The following is an 18,127-nucleotide window of genomic DNA, read 5'->3' on the forward strand; positions in this document are numbered from 1 at the left end:
GTGACGTTATTGGATTCAAAAGGATTTTTGCCATTAATTGAGACAGGATCTCACTGGTTATTTAGATAAAAGACATATTAGGAAAGCCCAGTGATGGCCACAGGGATCTTTCCATTGATTTCAATGGGCTTTAGAACAGGTCAATGCAGAAGTCAGAGTAAGAGTGATGTACAATACAAAACACAGCTCTTTTCCAAAATACAGCTTGCAGTTCAATACTCTGGATACTACATTATTGAAATACACTCTTCATACTGACATGCCCATTGGGATGAAACTATTATAAGGATGGGAAATGCGGCAACTTTGTAGTGTATATAGCAGATAATGAAATTTACATCAAACCTAATGCCATAAGGTGTTTGGTTAACTTCCATTCTGGGCAACCTTCCAAAATGTTGTCATGTCAACTAGGAAAAATAATTTTCTCGTGGTATACAATATTATTCCTTTAACAAGAGAATATTAAAAGAGAAAGAAACCAATGTAGTAAATTACAGGCCCAATTGTCAAGATTAATCCTATGTCAATTGCCATGAATAAGCTTAAGGTTGCAAAATAACAGCAAATTCCAAGCTCTATAATACTTTGATTAGCAATTTAACTCACTGGTACAAAAACAGTATTTCTGTCTTTTTATAGGTTTAAAAGATTAAATATAACTGTAACCCTTTTGCAACAAGAACCTCATTATGGCCTGTATAAGAGATTCATTTTATTTTATTACTGTGACAGACTTGTAATATATAATTCATGTACAGTTTTGATTTATGGACTCAAACTCGCGGTGGAAGGATAACCCAGTAATATCGTTTCGACTCTATTAGGGGATGGGGCAATGCTGGAAAAATATGTTGCATACTAGAAGTCAGAAAAGTGCTGTAATAGGAGCGTTGGCTGGTCCTTTATTTGGTATAGGCAGGAAAGGTCCTCTAGCAGAGAAGGTAGATAATGGGTAACCATACTTGTGATTTAATAATATTTGTCATCTGTGTTACAGGAAAGGATCCCCACGCTGCCTTCTTTTGGAAAAGCAATGAGATACATCCAGCAGCATCCTTCAGCCGATCTCTACTATTTTGCCTTTTTTCAGTTGTAGCTGAAGGAAACATGTTGTAGGTAGTTTCCTCACACCCTGCCTCCTGCTCTTTCGCCGTAAAAGCACCAACAGAGATAAGGGACCCTATTTTTTATGTGCTGTTCAAACACAAATGAAAACTATTCCTGTGACAAAGACATTGGCAAGACAAAATGGGAAAGAAAAGGAGTATTATTATTGCCACTTTGCAGAACTGAGGCAGAAAGAAACTCTATCCTCCTTGCAGAAGATCCAAGTATAGACCTCACATGCCATGACTGCCAGACTACTGCCTTCATCAAAAGATTATCCTCTTTCTCTCTCTTTCTTTTTGTTGCTAGTAATAAAAGTTCTATTGTTGCAATCTAGCCCTGCCTAAAGTTGAGACAGATGCAGAACTGAACTACCTTCAGGGCACCGTAAGACAAGTTTATTCACGGAAATGGATTATGGACCTTGGAGGTGAATTCTGACCCTACCAAAGCTATTTATTTCAGTTGGGCCAGAAATTGACCCTTGGCCCATTATGTAAAGCAAGCTATCAAGGGGAGGGAGGACAATCTGATACTCAAGGATTGAACGTTACCAATGTGTCTGATCCAAAGTCTGCTGAACTCAGTGGAAGGATTCTCCTGGCTCTCGGTGGGCTTTAGATCAGAAGCTAAAGTAATGGCATGACTCCAAATGGAGCCTCTCCCTGTTGGTTTGACTCTCTTGGACGGCACACGATGGAATTTTCATTGGATGAACAGCCATGAAAAAATGCTCTAAGCTTTTTGGCCCTTTAGGTCTTCTTTGGTTGTAAACTCTTGGGTTTTTCACTGAATGACTCTTGGCATACCTGCTAAACCAGCAGGCATCAATTCAGTACCCTGTTCTGACTGCTAGTGTACCAGGAATAACCCATGCATTAGGTCTATGACTACTGGCTTTCCTGGATAGGGGTAGATTCTCACCACTTGCATAGACTGACCACTGGTCCTTTCAAAAACATAAAAGGTTTGGTTGCACAAATGGAACCAGAGTGCGGGCAAGCAGATGGTTAAATAACATAACTGAATGCAGTTTGAGAAAAATTGCCACTTTGTCGTTTAAACACATTTTCATATCAAATTCAGTCATGTGTCTGGATGCCCAAATGGTCTTCTCTCTCTGCTGACAGCTAGCAAAGCTAATGAATGACCTCTCTTAAGATGATGATATCTGCATGGGTTTTAATTGGAATGTAACATCATTAACTCATTGACTGTGGAGTTGGTTTAATTTAATTTAATACAGGTATTTTTGCACCTGCCTTCCGCATATCCCCCATTAAACATGTGCAGATTATCTGATGCTTACACAATTAAACCATTGCAAAAATGGAATGTTTCATTGTGTTCGCAATGTAATTGTCTAAATACGATTTGGAATGTACTGGCAAACACAACTTGCTTTACAGGAACTTATTTTCAGAGAAACAATGACATGCAGAGGGGCTGATACAATGCCCTGAAGGGAATGGAAACATTCCCATTGACTCCAGCATCCTTTGGACTGAGCTTTAAAATGAAAAGACTGATTTAAAGTTGCTTCTGACTAGGACTGCTGGCAAAACAGTGGGTAACAGCTTGATCTAGTGTGTTTCTTCTCCTCTGGGTAGGTTTCCTACTTGTTCCTATAGCTTAACCTTTGCAAATTCACCAGCATTCAAAGCAGCTGATGTCAAAAGGGCAGAATTTGACCTGGCTTCACCCATTGGGTTTCATTTGAAACTCAGCATGGCTTTATGGACTTTAATGAAGATAGAGTCCTCTCAGTGCCACTTCATTTCTAGGTAGGCTAGAAAAAAGGCATCACCCTTCCAGACCACAGTCTTGCACTAGATTCTGTGTCACCAAGAACTCCAAGCCCTTTTTTACATATATACACTTTCTTGGGATTAACTAAATCTCCACTGTTTTAGCTGTTTTTATTCAATGAGTAAAAAATCTGCTGTAGACATCTATTTCAACTTAAGTTGACCCACTGCAATTTACCTTAAGCTGATTCCTTATTGATTAAAGCTAACCCAAAATAGGCCAGTCTCCAACATAAAAGATTAAGTGAAGGTTTGCATTCATTTACCTGATTGGTTTTGACCAAATGCACAGATCAAACAAGTGCAACTTTCTTACATGCAGAAGCCCCAGGCTGCTTACCCAGGTAGCCTCTATTGCCTTTACCTTTTTTCTTCCTCCTTTTCAGATTGTTTTGGGCTGTTTCAGAGTAATTTTGGTGAAACTCATTTCAGTTCTCAAAACAGCTGATACTGCTTAGAAATAGCTGTCTCAGGTGTCATCATCTCTGGCTACAGGTTTCACAGAGGTATGCCTACAGGATGTTTAAGTAGACGACGTACACCGGCTCTCCCAACACTGCATCATACAGCTCTGGACGAATTATCTATGTTGGGGAAACACTTTCATATCCCCACTTAAGAGCACAATTCACTCCCACAGCCTCACGGTAGAGACAATTAATCAGTCCTTCATTACTCAAGAAGCCAAAACAGTATACGGCCTGCCATGTGGTCGGTGCGGTCCTTCTTCCCTCCTCCCTTTCCATGTATATGGGTACAAGTAGCATACGTTGAAGGAGAGGATCCCCATGCTGCCTCCTTTTGAAACAGCAATAGGATGCATCAAGCAGCACCAATCCGCCAATCTCTGCTATCTTGCCTTTTCCAGTTGTGGCCAAAGGAAAAACGTTGCAGCTAGTAGCACCCTCACACCCTGCCTCCAGCCCTTCCACACAGGGAATAGCAAGGACAACATTTGTCCTAATACTGATGCGTGCACACGCCAAACATGGTATATATCATTTAAAGTATTTCAGAAGGACGTTTTGCTCAGAAACTAGGGCTATGGCAAGACATAACACGCCTAACCTATTTTGTATCTAGTGGCTCATGATGTGCTACATGACAAATATAAGCTGGATAAATCTTTTCTACCGTATTCTTCACTGATACCCACTAACACCGCATTGCTTGCAGACAATGTAAAATACAAAGGGAAAAAACCCCCCACTAACCCATCTCCCTGTGTCTTCATTTGTTCTCTTGACAAAGAAAACTGAAACCCTAAGCTTTCATTTCTTTTTCTTTGTAAAAGCTATGATTAAACCCAACCATGATGATGGCTATAAAAATATGGATAGATTGGCTAATCTTAAGAATGATGAACATGAAGTTCTTCATTCTAGTGGGGACAGAGACAAAAATTCTCTGTGCAGAGAATGAAAAATATTGTGGCTGACACTGACAAGACAAGGCAAAAAAAAAAATCTATTGTCTACTATCATCTGCTGAGTCTGATTGGTATCTAGGAAAAAAAAATGATGGAATTCACTAGGTTGAAGAAAGAAATGTTCTGCAACTGCCAATGTCACTCATGCAGCAATTGCTGTCAGACTATTTGATCCCGTTTCCAGATGATTTGAATTACCTGTTTACTTTGCAGCTGCTGATTTGAGAACCTCTGGATTTAATTGGCTTGCCGGATTGTTAAAATTAAACAGTTAGGACTAGCATGAAAATAATGTTGATTCAATACGTAACACAATATTGTGCTAGTAAAAAAAAAAAGAAAAGAAATTTGTATTGTACTGTCAATAGCTAAGTGACGCAGGGGATTGTTACGGTTACCTTTTAGTGGCCAGAAGCTAACTCCTACAGCAGATGTCCCATGGAAAGCCAGTCAAATGAGCACGATTTAGCTTTCAAATCACAATCCCTATTCACATATTGTACGCTCCTGCACACCAGGCTACAAACAGCCAGCCACATGAGTGCACAGTCCAGCCATTGGGTCAGCCCATAGCTACAGCTATCAGACTTTGGATGCTGTCAAAACAACACAGATATATACCATTACCCCTACACGCCAGGCACTTCCTTTAAGAGTGCTCCTGCAAAAGGTCCAGAAACATCCCTCCAGCCCACACCGACACAAACTCAAGTGTGTTGCTTTCTGCTCTTGCCCAGTAAGAGATCTACACCAGTTCCACTGACTTTCCGGATACCGACATCTCTGGGAGCTTGAAGAGAAGATATTCCCCTCAAGGCAGTGGCTACAATAAAACTCTATGACCGAATACATTTGTTTAATATATTGCCAGGCCAAAAATATTATACAGTCATTGCAGATTTTCCTTGGCCTCTGATGCCCCTTGAGCCTACCTGAGGGCAGGTAATTAAAAATCTAAATTAGAATTTTATATCTAGCGGTTTGGCTTGCCCTGGGTTGATAGAGGAGGTGCTGTAGGGGTGAAGAAGTCAGCTCTTGTGTGTGAGCTACTGGAAAATCCCTAAACTGAATTATTTTAGCATGATATTGCTGCAAATTGCACAGGAAACCCTACACTCCCTCCTTTGCCTACTTTTGTTAGAAGGGCCAATAGTTAGTGATTGAAATCAGTGGGTGATGATGTTTATAGCGTCGTGATTGCTGATCCTGCATAAATCATTGGGCCCAGCATCTTGCTCTTGGGCCATATCCAGTTGGTGCTTCTGCCGTTGCTCATACATTTTATATTGAACTGTGACTGGATAAAGATAGAAATAATCCTGGGTGCAGGAAGCAGAACCCAGGACTCCTCTCTTGGTGAACTCGCTAGCTGTTCCTTCCTGCGTTCTCTCCATTTGAACCGTGCATCCTTCATGCAGGGTTGCACAACATATACAGAATTGGTGCACAATGCCTCAACCCATCCTAGCTTATAGCCTGGAGGTTTGGGTACTGCCCAGGGAAGGTGGGAGATACAGATTTTAACCCCCACAGGCTCAGAAAGGATTGCAACTGAGATCAACTACTTCCAGGGCAAGGGCTCTAATCACTAGGCAACTATATAAAGGGTGCAACATCATAGCACCACTACCACAATGGTGTTTTAAGAGAAAAGCAAACAATGAGCCTTGCTCAGTTCTTTGAAAGAGCAGGCAGAGGCACTCACCTTCAGGAGAAGAGTCTGGACTATAAATCCAGTGTGGACAGAGGCACCTCCCTGCAGCCTTGAGCCAGATGCCCGAGGTCCAGAGAGGGGGAGTCTGTTCAGATGCAAACTGTGCTTAGCATTTCCAGTTGACTAGCTCTCCCTGCTCGGTGTATGGTTTTTTTGAATCAAACATCTCATACTCCTGCAATACAAATGTTAAGTAACTAATAATTATAATTGCCACCTAGTATAATTGCCATCTGAGAGAGTTGTAACACATCCCATAAGTGGAAGCAGTAAAAGCAGTAACACAAATACCAGAGCATGGTAATCGTGGGCAAATATTAACCGTTGCTGAGATATTCTGCAAGCAAAGAGAAAAGCCCTTTGCTTCCTCCTTCCCCTGTGAGTAGAAGGTGGTATTTTCAACCCTAACAATATTAAACATTAATACAGCCAAAAATGTATCTAAAGCTCTGAAGCAAGCGTACTGCTGATAATTTTTTTAGACGTGTTTGTTTTAAAAAATGCAATGCGTTATCACAGATCACCAGAGAGAATAATTGATTGATTTCATGCGCACAAAACATGCATTTAAATAATGATAGAGGGCTAGCACAAACCAAGAGAAGCCCAAAAAGCATGCATTCAAGTGCATGTTTTCTACTTACATCACCTCATTATACTTAAGTGTGGCAACCTGCCTGGTGTTCTTCAAATACCCGCTACTCCCACTCAGTGGGCATCAATGGGGCTTCTGGGTAACCCAGGGATGCAACCATTACACTGCTGGCCTCTTAATGAGGAGAAATAGAAATCCAAAAGAAAATCTCAGCTCTTGATTTATAGCAGACTATGGTTAAAGTCCTTTTCCTTGCACAAAGAAACTTGGAATATGTCAGATGATGGAAGCCAGAGCCAGATGGTCAATTTGAACCAAGCTGCCCTAAGTCAAAGGGTCTAGGACAGGTTAAAGCACCTGAGGATCTGGACACCAATCGCTGAAAGAAAAGAGCAGTTTGATTCCACTTTTGTAGGATTCATGTGCCTAGAATTAAACTTGTGATTAAGTGTGTTGGTAAATTGGGCTCCAAGTGGAAACCTATGAATCTCTGCCACAACTGCCTCCCCATGTCTTTTTTAATGCAAAATGAGTGTCTTCAGCTTACCCTCTTATGGTTCAGCACTGTCCATGGCAAGATGCTTGCCCATTCCCTACAATGCTACAACCAGCTCTGAAATCGGGTCTCCGGTAGACAAGGAGAACGCAAGGCCACCTCAACTTCAGGGCTTTAACAGAAGCACCCACATGTCATTAAAATCTCTCCATGATATGGACAGACAAGGCTCTTTGGGTAAATCTGATACCTTTTATTAGACCAACTCAAATAGTTGGAAAAAATTATTTGCAAGCTTTTGGGCATAAATACCCTTCGTCAGGCTGAGGAAGCATCTGCACTTGGTGTGTGCTCTTCCCAAACTGAGGAGGCAGGCAGCTGATTTTGCAGGCCAATCACAGGGCCAGCCACCATTTTCACCATGAGATGGAGACTTGCATTTCAAGAAATGTAATCTGTTCATTAAATAATTAATTTATTTTTAATCAAAATGTCTTCGCTTTAGGATCAAATGTACTGCAGGTCAGTGGTTCCAGTAAATATCTTTAAGCCTTTAGAAACAGAAGGCGACTTTCCTGTTAGAGGCTACTAATTCCACATGTTGATGGTGTCCTGAATTTTATACTTGTGGGCGTTACTATTTGTCCATAAGGAAAACAGGCAGTGCCAGCTATTACTGGGGTCCACATGAGAGAGTATTACAAAAGAGAACGAAGACAATCTGACTGTGTGCTGAACATAGGGTCAGGCAATTATGGTTCAACACTGCGCCAATGAGGCAGTGGGAATTTTGTCACTGCTTTCAATGAGACCAGGATGAGACCCACAGACAGGCATGACATGACCCACTATATTTATCAAGTTGCGCGACAAAATCCCAGGCCTGACTTCTGGTAGCCTAGCAACTACAGATACGTGTTAGTGCACACATGAAATACTACCTGTAAGATCAGAAGAGCTCAGCCATTGAACGGTTTCATCAAGTGCAGAGATATAATGAAGATAGTACGCATAGCTGACAATGCCTCCTTGCACCCTTTCCTTTATAAACATCTATAGCTTCACTGAGCTGGGAAGACAAATTATGAACTCAACTACTCAAGGATTATTTGGGAAAAACATGAAAACCTTGAAATATAAACTGCACTTTCATCCATTTGTCATTTCTTTGGAGAATAATTTCTCTTGAAGCCTCTTTAAAAACACGTGCTTCTTTTGAATGTGTAATTCCTGCAGATCAATATTGTACCATGAACAGCTTCTCTGGATCTTGCTTTTGCAAGATGAGAAAATAAAGGAGGTTTCCCAAGGTTTCCCTAAAAAAAAAACATATCCAAAAATGACTTCTTCAGGGATCAGTTCAATTTTTGAGGCCCTCTGGCATGCAACCCTTATTTTTCACTTGGTTTCAACTGAATCATAGCAAGGAAAAAAGGTGATGGCAAGCAGTGAAAAAATAGGGATCATCAAGAACAAGAGAAAAGCCACCTAGAGAGGATGGAGGAGCTCAGCTACTAAAAGTGACTAGGACCATATAAAGCAGGTGGAAAGTTTTAGTGGTATTTCAATAGTATGCAGAAACGTTACCCATGGTTCAAACCTTCACTATCCCAGGTGCTACCAAAACTCTTAGAGAGGTGGCAGTGAAAATTATCTCTGCTTTAATCTGAATTAGGACTGAGGACACTATCCCAAATACACCAAGTGTTCCAGCCAATGCTCCTATAACCCACAACCTGCATTGACCAAGCATTTCTCTTGTTGTTGAATCCTGGAAAATTAGTCACTGCTTTTTGTTTCTTAACACATTCTCTCCTAGTTTCATTCCATATCTGAGATCAGGAGCAGAAATGGCAAATTCCCATGAGAACCGATTCTTCTGTCCAATCGAGTTCTTTGTACAGTTCCCGTCACCACATCTGAGTGCCTTCCAGAGCTTCCTCTGGCCCCAGGCAGTTAGCACTACAAATCTCAGAAGACAGCCTGCTCTCATGAGCTTTCCAGCCAAACTTGGCAGATATAAAGAGCTTCAGATAGTCATCTAAACACTCCGATGCTTTCTGAAGCTTATCTGAGCCAAAGCAGAATCTTGAGTCCTTTTGAGGCTTGTCACCATTGGCTTAAATAGGCTTCAGAGAGTTTCGCCGTGTTTTTAAAGTAATTTTATTGTTGTGCACATGACAGTAGCCAATAGAGTAAGAGGATTGGCATTTCTGTGCCCTATCACCCATGTTCATATGTTTATATTTTCAGCCTTTGCCGTTTGATCTTCTGTGATGGATTGTATGCAAACACGTAAATGAGATGTGGCATTGGGGAATACGTTCTAATGAAGCAGAGGCCACGAGACAAATTATTAAAAGAGTACAAGCGATGGGATTTCTCTGCAAAAGGCTAAGTCATGTTAATTTTCCTCGAAATGGAGCCAACCTTCAGACCCAGTGGCTCAGCTCTGCAGGCAGCACATCTGTTTGCTGCGTGAAGGACCTGGGCTTGGGAAGGACTTGGCATTCTCGCCTGCAGAGTCAGCAGGGTGCCTAGAAGCTGATGGTTCACTTGATGTGGCAAACTGCAGGGTTTCACGAATAATAATGTCAGAAACTTCATCCACAAAAAAAAAAAGAATCCCACATTCCTTTCCCTTGTAACAAGGACTGAGTTGCTATATTCCAAATAGATCTGTGCTATTTTAAAGGGCTTTGGTGTTTTTCTTTTCTTTTAATTAAAGCTATGTGCACTGAAAACAGAAAATTGAGTGACAAAAGGTGAAACATTGGCCTGTCTTTATTAGCACTCATCATCGTAGTTTTTTAAGAGGAGACTGGACACACACCTGGCTGGGGTCATCTGACATCAGCACTCTTGGCTGCCCAGGAGCAGGGGGTCGGACTTGATGATCTTCCGAGGTCTCTTCCGACCCTAAAAAATCTCTAAAATCTATGAAATCATCATCATCTGTTAGAATGAGCTACCAATCCAATTAGCAGAATACTAATGGCCGATAGATGATCACTGGTTATTCAAAGGTATGTACGGAAACAATCATTTAGACACCTCACGGGTACAGACTCAAACAAGTAGGGATACGGATTGCATCAATCTGGACATGCCTACAGAAACATCCCATTCTAAATAACACAGCAGTGAAAAACCTCCTGCTTTCTCTGCAAACCTGGGTATCAGATGGGACTCCCTACCCAGAACACAAGGTCACAGTCATAGTCTCACAAGTGTCACAAAAATGAAGAGGCACTTTAAACGAGATGCATGGTTGCTGGACAGACATACAGCAGTGAGTTACTTGTCCTTGATCGAAGAAAGTTTTGGTCTACGGACGGTACATGTGAAGGTTCAGTCTGGATAAATGTTTTCTGGTCTGACTTCTCAGCAGAATATAGCCGTAACAGTGTTGAGGAGTTTGGCTGGTGATTAAGCTGGGATGCTTGGGATGGTGACATTTGATATATTAATTGAAAGAGGGAAGACTATGATCCTGGTGAGGTCCAGGCTTCCAAAAGGATTTAGATACCAACATCAACTCTCAGCGATTACCATGGGAGCTGGGCATCCAAACTCCTTTGAGAACCTGAGCCTAAAGCACTACTTTGGGACTTGGGCTATTGATATTCAATGTCCAGCCATGCCCCAGAGTCGTTGTATGACCTTAGACAAGGCTTTTGATCTCTCTGTGTTACTCATTTGTCCATCTGTAAAAGGGATTAATCATACATCCTCACTCTCTTTCAGAGCTCATTTCTTATCTTTTTCGGTTGCAAGTTCTTTAGATTTGGGAAGAATCTCTAATTAATGTAGTTGTTCAGTACTTAGCACAAAGGGGCTCTGATATCAGGTAAGGCCTGTGGACACTGTTGTAATAGAAATGATTAATTATCATCATTATCTTCCAAGCTATACTGGAGGAACATGGAGTGCACCTTTTCTAAAAGTGTATCTGACTACGATTATATCTGATTTTTTCTGGACTTTACCAGCCACAAACAGAAGTTAAGCCAAACTTCCTTATTCCTCAAGAAAAAAATACATTGTCAGAATTGATCTGTGGATGAAGGCTCAGATTGTTCCTATTGTGACTAAATTGGCCAACTCATCCCTAGCAGTTGCACAGTGGATTTTATATCTGTGACTGGCTGATTAACACACTGCAAGCCTGCCGTTCCACAGGGAACATGTCTGCCCTTTGTGTGTGCTTATATAATCTTGCTCAAATAGAAGAGCACTGTATACAATCTCCTGGAAGAAAAAAAAATACTCTGCAGCATTTACCTGCTTGTTATTCTCCACCAAAGATGCCAAGCATTTTGATGCACTCCACTTTTTCCACCGAGATGTCAAGTCTGTCCTGTGGCTGTCGTCCTCTGTTGTTCCAAGTCTAACACCACACCTGGACACGTGTTAAATTCTTGAGATAGAGTGGATTTTACTGTGAATCCAAGAAAATAAAAAAAAATGTGCTTAGGTTGGTGGTTGCTGACTTTAACAAGGCTGAAGGCAGTGCAGCCATATCACTGTATGCTTCATACTGGATATGATGGTGTCCAGCAATATGAAGTATGTTAGTATTTTGGTCTAAATGTTCAGGGCCCTGTTCCTGGGCCACTGTGGCCCAGTTAAAAGTGGGATTTTGCATGACTAGACTATCAAAATGCAACAAACCTGGTGGATCCAGTTCAGACAGAGCCCATCGCCAGTAGAACATGATAAAGGTGTCTTCAAGGTACCATAACCTATGCCAGTTCACTACAAAGCAGTGGCAGAAGTAGGGCAGTACAAAAGGCATCTCTGTGCCACGTTCAGTCCTGCTGTGCTGAGCCCTTTAAAGCCACTGTTAAGAAACTTCTTTGCAAGCTTTCGGGTACAAACACCCTTCCTCAGGCTGAGGAAGGAATCCAGGAAGAGCACACACCAACTGCGGATGCTTCCTTAGCCTGACGAAGGGTATTTATACCCGAAAGCTTGCAAAGAAGACTTTTCCCCAGCTACTTGAGTTGGTCTAATAAAAGATATCAGATTTACCCAAAGAACCTTGTTTGCCTGTGTCTTTACATGCAAAAGCCAGGTTCTTAACAGGGGTATAGCTTGTAGCTGTGTTGGTGTAAACAGCCAGGCACTCTTCCACTAGCAAAACCAGCTGCCTTTAGCAGAAAACTTCAATCAACTACATTTCCTTTGGACTGGAGCCAAATAACAACCCTGCAATACAGCAGCCTCTCATCTGGTTTTGTCAATACCGAAATAAATTAAGGGGAGGAAGAGAAAGAGCATACGAACTATAAAGAACCATTTTATCTTCTCTGCTAACTTGCATGGCTGGAGTCCATGTCCCCCCACGGCAAAGCCACCTGTGAGCTACAGCTCCCGGCATACGCAGGAAGAGACAAACAGGCTCATTCCTAGAGCAATTCCACCTGTGATGTCTCCCTTCCTCCCTTATTGACAGCACAGGTGTGTGCGCTCAGCTCTTTCCAGGCTGGGAAGCCTGGCACTGCCCCAGGAGTCCTGCCTGGCTGGGGATAAGGAGGCAGGGAACGTTGGCCTCTTCCATCGTAGATCCCTGCTTCTGAGAGCTGGCATAAAATGACATCCACTGCCAGTGCAGGGAGGGCAATGCCCATGGAGAAGGGAATGTGGGGGTGGCTGCAGAGGGCAGGAGGTGACATTGTTCAAGGGACACACCTCCTGCTGAGACCGAGCTCTTCACTGGGGAATAACCCACCACAGTGGCCACTGTGACAAGGTCAGCCAGGGACCACCAGGACAGAGCTGCACCCACTGATAACTGAAGATTGTTGGGTGCTGGGGCTGTGTTTGCTGATTAAGGTGACCACTCATTTATTGATAACAGCACAGACACCATTTCTGGGGGCTTCCCACCTCCCCAGAAACTGCAGGAGGATTTCCACCTGAAAATAACTGACAGGAGTCTGAAATGAAATAATCAGAGTGGAGAACTTCACAGGCAGGGTGACACCGGCAACTACTGTGACTCGGATATTTTCCATTCTCTGTGAGCCTGTGTTTTCTCCAGGCTGCTGTTGCATCTTGGATGTCTGAGCACTTTGAGTAACTAGGAGCTGAAGTAGAGGGAAAGAACAAGCAAGCATTTCAGAGATTACCCGACAGCTTCCTGCCTCACCACTTGCAGTTAAAAGCAGGATTTTAAACCTTGTGCAATTAAGGATTGACATGACACCTTGTTCGATTAACAGCAAAAAGTCTTTAATAACAATACCACAAACAAGCTATACAACTAAATGACAGAAAAAGACTTCTTTTCAGTATTCAATAAGTGAGCTATCACCAAAGTCCAAGTACAGTAAAATCTCTGTTATCCTGCATGAGTGAGGAATGCTGAGTGTCCATTATGTAAAAATTCTGGATATCTAAAAATACCGGAGTGGGGGGGGCCTTGCATGTGGCAGCAGCGTGGGGTTGTGGATAGTGGTGGTGGTGGTGGTGGCAGCAGCACAGGGTGGTTGCACGTGGCAGCTGCATGTGGCAGTGGTGGCCTGGGTGGTGGACAGCAGTGGCAGTGTGGCGGTGCGGCAGCAGTGGCGGTAGCAGCGCGGTGCTGGTTAATAGAGTATTTTGGCTAGTAGAATGCCGGACAACAGGGATTTTACTGTATATGTTTAGCTGCAAGAGTGTTTCCTCACCAATGCAGGCCAGGAAGCAGTTTCCTTACAGCTTTCACTGAGCAACATCCTACTTTATGAAGAGCTGGTGCAATGCTGTAGTGATTTCTTTCAGTCTCTCCTGGTGCGCATCCCTTGCCGGCAATTCTGTTTTGCTCTGATACTGTTTAACTGTATCGCTTCAAAGCATTTTTCCTTGATGGTTGGTCAATTAAAGTCTGAACAAAGCAGGGAGGAAGGGGGACCATCCTATTACCATGGTCAACTGCTTGGATCCTGTTTTGGGTTGTCCAGAAGACGACCTTGTTTTTTTGCAAGTTTTTGATCGGTCCGGAGGTTACACTGTAATCAAGTAGGATGGGTTTTGATTGGCTGAAAATGTATGTTGATCGACTGAAAGGAATATTCTGAGGCACTGATGAGAGGACATTGTACTTTGGGTAGCTGTTGTAACAATGGGGCAGAATTTACATTTACAAGAGTTCATATGGTGATACAAAACCCCAGACAGACACCGAATGTTTGCTTTGAGAAAAAGATGTCTTAATCAAGGGGGAACATGTTACCCAGGATATATTTACAGCCACATATAGCATGTCCTCATGTCCTGCCTTCAGTGCATTTCAGTCTTTCACCTTTTACAGGTTTTGCTTTGAAATGTATTTAGTCCTTTGTTTTCTTTAGTTACACTAGCTCATTTGAAATGTATGTGTAGTTTCCTCCCTTCTCTAGGTATACCAGCTTAGGCAGTCTGTGCCCCTCTCTAGCTCTCTTAGCTTTGTTATACACGTGTGAGGAGTGTCAGGTCTCTGGCAACAATTTTCTTTTTAGAGGAACCATCACTTATTTTTAGGCTCCGGTGTGGTAGAGGGCTGAGGCCCATCTAACTCAATGCCCAGTGGATGGCAATCACTAGTGGAGCAACTGTTTTTCTTGGTAGCGCTCTGACCATCCTCATCCGCTCTTGCCCCAGCCTTCATTATGACTGTTATCATCTTATGGCATGGGTCTAGTATTGATGATGCAAGCTCTACTCTATACACCTAATGGGTTGCAACCATTAGCGAAGACTGATCCTCTTTGTGACGGTCTTGTCACCACAAACCTTTTTTGCCTCAGTCACTGACTTCTGCGCAGGAGGGTTTCTTTCCTAGCTCTTAAAACTTTCAGGTGGTTACAAACACTATGATGATTTGGCATAATTTATCACAGAAGACGAAATAAATTGGGATTGCTTTATATTGCAGTCTCAGCCATGATCTTGCATTTTTGTGCAAGATGCACTGCTATTTTAATTTGGTCATTTAGATTTTATGTGTAGGTCCAGCCAAGCTTTCACAGTCATTGCACCTTGTGGTATACCTTGTTCAAAACCCTGGATGGATGCTTCGGGGGTATCTTATTCTCTTCCATGATGTGACAATGGCAAGCTTCAGTGCTAATTCAATTAGGCTTTGATTAGGTCCTATCCCTCTCATTCTTCAAAAGCGCTCTGCTCTGTGAAGCATTTCCAACTACAGTAAGTGCACACCACTCCAGGGCTACATCAGCAGTTTCTAAACAGTGCAGCAGGTTCCTTTGATGGCAGCAGAGGGAAGGACCCCTGTGACTGCTGGCACTGCTCAATCTGATGCAAGGACAGGAAGCACAGGGAGCCCTTGCTCTTCATTGTCTGGTTTTTCCTCTACTCGTCTCTCTGACTGGCCTTGGGCAGGCACATCAGCTGTAGAGGACCACTCTGACCGGGGAAGAAGAGGAATGGAGGGACTGGGAATTGCCATACTCCCATCCTCACAACAAAAGAGCTCCTAAGCTTGAGAGGAAACTGGGGAACACAGACATCTGAGGGCACATCAACTTCAAGCAGCTGTCTGTGCGTTATCCTCTGGTTGCTGAATCCTGTAGAAGCCTCGAGCTACCAACTGGAGCGGCTGCGATGATGGGAGAGAGAGAACATTTCAAAGTCTGTCTCGGCGCCGGCTCTGAAACATGCTGCCCCCAAAGATATGTCTGTATCTTCACAGCAAAAGACTCTTATCTTACTGAATTGCCTCTACATAGGGAATCCCTAGTGAAGTCAATTCAGAGGTTGCTTGGAGTCAGCAAGTCTGGGTCAAGGCTACAAAGGAGCCTAGTCTTTAACTCTGACTGCGAAAACCAGAAACGGTCTTATCCTCAACTAACGCACCTCTGCAGCCCAAACACAAGTTATAGATGATGCTGTTTTGAAATGTCTTCATCCGAACCCTCATACAAGGGTTTTCGCCCAATTGGTCATTTCTGAAGCAGTCTGCCACCGTGCGCTTCTGTTTGGTCATGCCTATAGACTTTTCTGTGGCCAGATGGGGCAAAAATTGTCACTTCCGTCTGCGCCCCTGAAATTAGCTAATGCAACTTAGCTGTCACGAGAGAGGAGTGCCTCCCTCTCTTCTTTGTAATGAAGTCCAGGTCTCAGGCTGAGTCACCAGAGCATGTCTAGGGACTACTACTGGGACATAGCTCTTACACACTGACCCTCTTTTCTGTCAACGCCTGGACAGAGCCTCATGTTTGCCCATCTTTTCATGGGCGGCCTGCCTTAGTACTGCGCTGACTTCATCTGGACAGGTACGACATGATCCAACAAAGCTGAGACTGCTCAAGGGCTCAGCGTGACCGCATGCCCTTTGCTGGATTGAGGCCTTGGAATAAAAATTCTTCAGTGCAGAGATTTTATTTCGACTGGGTTCACTGCACACAGAGTAAATTGCATTTATCCACAGAGCGCCTTATGTACTTGGGTGATAGTAAATTTGCCCTGAACAGTGTGGGTACTAACAAATGCTCAGTTTGATTTCATTCATTTTTCTTCTGCTCCCATGTAGGTTTTGCTCCTGCCACTACAAAGCTAGGCCTTCTATCATGAGGAAACAGCCAGACAAACACACACCAAAAGTCATGAAATGTACTGGCCCATGTGCTCCTGTGACTGTAGTGTCTTTGTGCAGGTGCATGCGATTATCAGTGCAATCAAGGGGATTTGTTTTAATTCAGAGTAAGAGGGAGGGAGGAAGGACAGAGGGAGGGAGAGGACAAAAAACTCATGACTGATTATTTAGATGACTTTAATGCTATTGAAAAAGCTTTGCAAGGACAATGTAAGAGCCCAAGGTCTGTTTTATCATGGGAAATAACACTACAAATAACTCCACTTTGCCCCGGAACAGTGCTAATCTCAAGAGACTACCACTAGGCATCAACTCCCCAAACTCGTCCAGTCACACACATGTTTGCAGCAACTGCCAGCGAGGGCGATCTTTATGATGGCAGCATTCATCACGCAGACACTTGTCTACTCATATATCCCTGACAGATTCTAGGTCATCTCCTACAGGGCATCAGATGGGGAGCAGGTGACAAACATGTCTTTCTCACTACTTATACAAGATGAATTTGAACTCTGGGCCAACATGCAACCAGCGCTCTGGTTCGTTACCCAGCCCTAAACCATCCAGTGCAAAATGACTTTGTTTTTACATTGCCATGTCATCCAGGTTTCTGGCGTGCTGCATGCATTACCCTTGCAGATGCCAGTATGAAAATGTGTACCTTGGAGCATGAAACGGAAAGGAAATGAGGCCAGCACCACAGGAGTTGAGTCCGTAAGTTCTACGCAGGGGCTCCGTGGACACATGCAAGTTCTAATATTGAAGGGTGAAGAAATACAAGCGTTGAATGTTTAAAATGGGTAGAGCTCGGTCTTCAATCTCACATTTAATTGTCAACAGACCTTCCACATATTGCATGCTCTATATAAGGAGCTACATGCTTAGTTAGCAGGCTCTCTGGAGAAGCACATAGCTATTTTGGCTCTATGGATGTACAATGCTAGATACAATGACTCAGACTTTGGCTCCCTTAAACAGAGATGCCATATCATATTTTGGATGTGTTGCTGTTTGTTTTTTTTTTATATGACAGAAAACAACCGCCCCTGTTTCCCCCTGAAAAAAAAATAAACCAATTGAGAGAGAGTTACTCTTATTGGTCAGATCTTTAGTATTTGATGTCACAGCTGGTCAGGAGTCCTTTGTAGGCAAACCCATTGGAAGATATTGGAGTCCTGCCGGGCACTTCCAGGTAATAACTTCTGACCATAACACAAGTGAGTTTCAGTAGACTTGGAATCAGGTAAAATTAAGGCTGGAAGGGAGCTCAGGGGGTCTTCTAGTCCAATCCTTTGCTCAAAGCAGGAGCATCCCTGTCTAAACCAAGCTCGCCAAGCTCTCGTAAAGAAAGAACAAACTTTGAAGGGTGGAGAATCCACAGTCACTCTAGGTAAT

At 43.0% G+C, this 18,127-nt stretch overlaps 1 protein-coding gene and 1 long non-coding RNA gene across 2 annotated transcripts in view; one reads left to right on the forward strand and one right to left on the reverse strand.

Moving 5' to 3' along the window:
* The window catches only part of CDH13 (cadherin 13), a 788,124-nt gene extending 785,684 nt beyond the window's left edge, over positions 1-2,440 (forward strand). Inside the window, exon 14 of the mRNA XM_019488228.2 lies at positions 1,001-2,440. Coding sequence (XP_019343773.1) covers positions 1,001-1,002 — 2 coding nt within the window. The 3' untranslated portion in view covers positions 1,003-2,440. The remainder of the gene's footprint in view (positions 1-1,000) is intronic.
* LOC109283363 (uncharacterized) overlaps positions 1-11,590 on the reverse strand; it is a 58,743-nt gene extending 47,153 nt beyond the window's left edge. Inside the window, exons 1-2 of the long non-coding RNA XR_002090508.2 lie at positions 11,437-11,590; positions 6,053-6,236 (exon numbers count right to left, since the gene is read on the reverse strand). This is a non-coding gene — a long non-coding RNA (uncharacterized LOC109283363). The remainder of the gene's footprint in view (positions 1-6,052; positions 6,237-11,436) is intronic.
* Between the last annotated feature and the right edge of the window lie 6,537 nt (positions 11,591-18,127).

The sequence above is a fragment of the Alligator mississippiensis genome, chromosome 10 (genome assembly GCF_030867095.1).
Source record: "Alligator mississippiensis isolate rAllMis1 chromosome 10, rAllMis1, whole genome shotgun sequence".
In the NCBI taxonomy this organism is placed as follows: domain Eukaryota; kingdom Metazoa; phylum Chordata; order Crocodylia; family Alligatoridae; genus Alligator; species Alligator mississippiensis.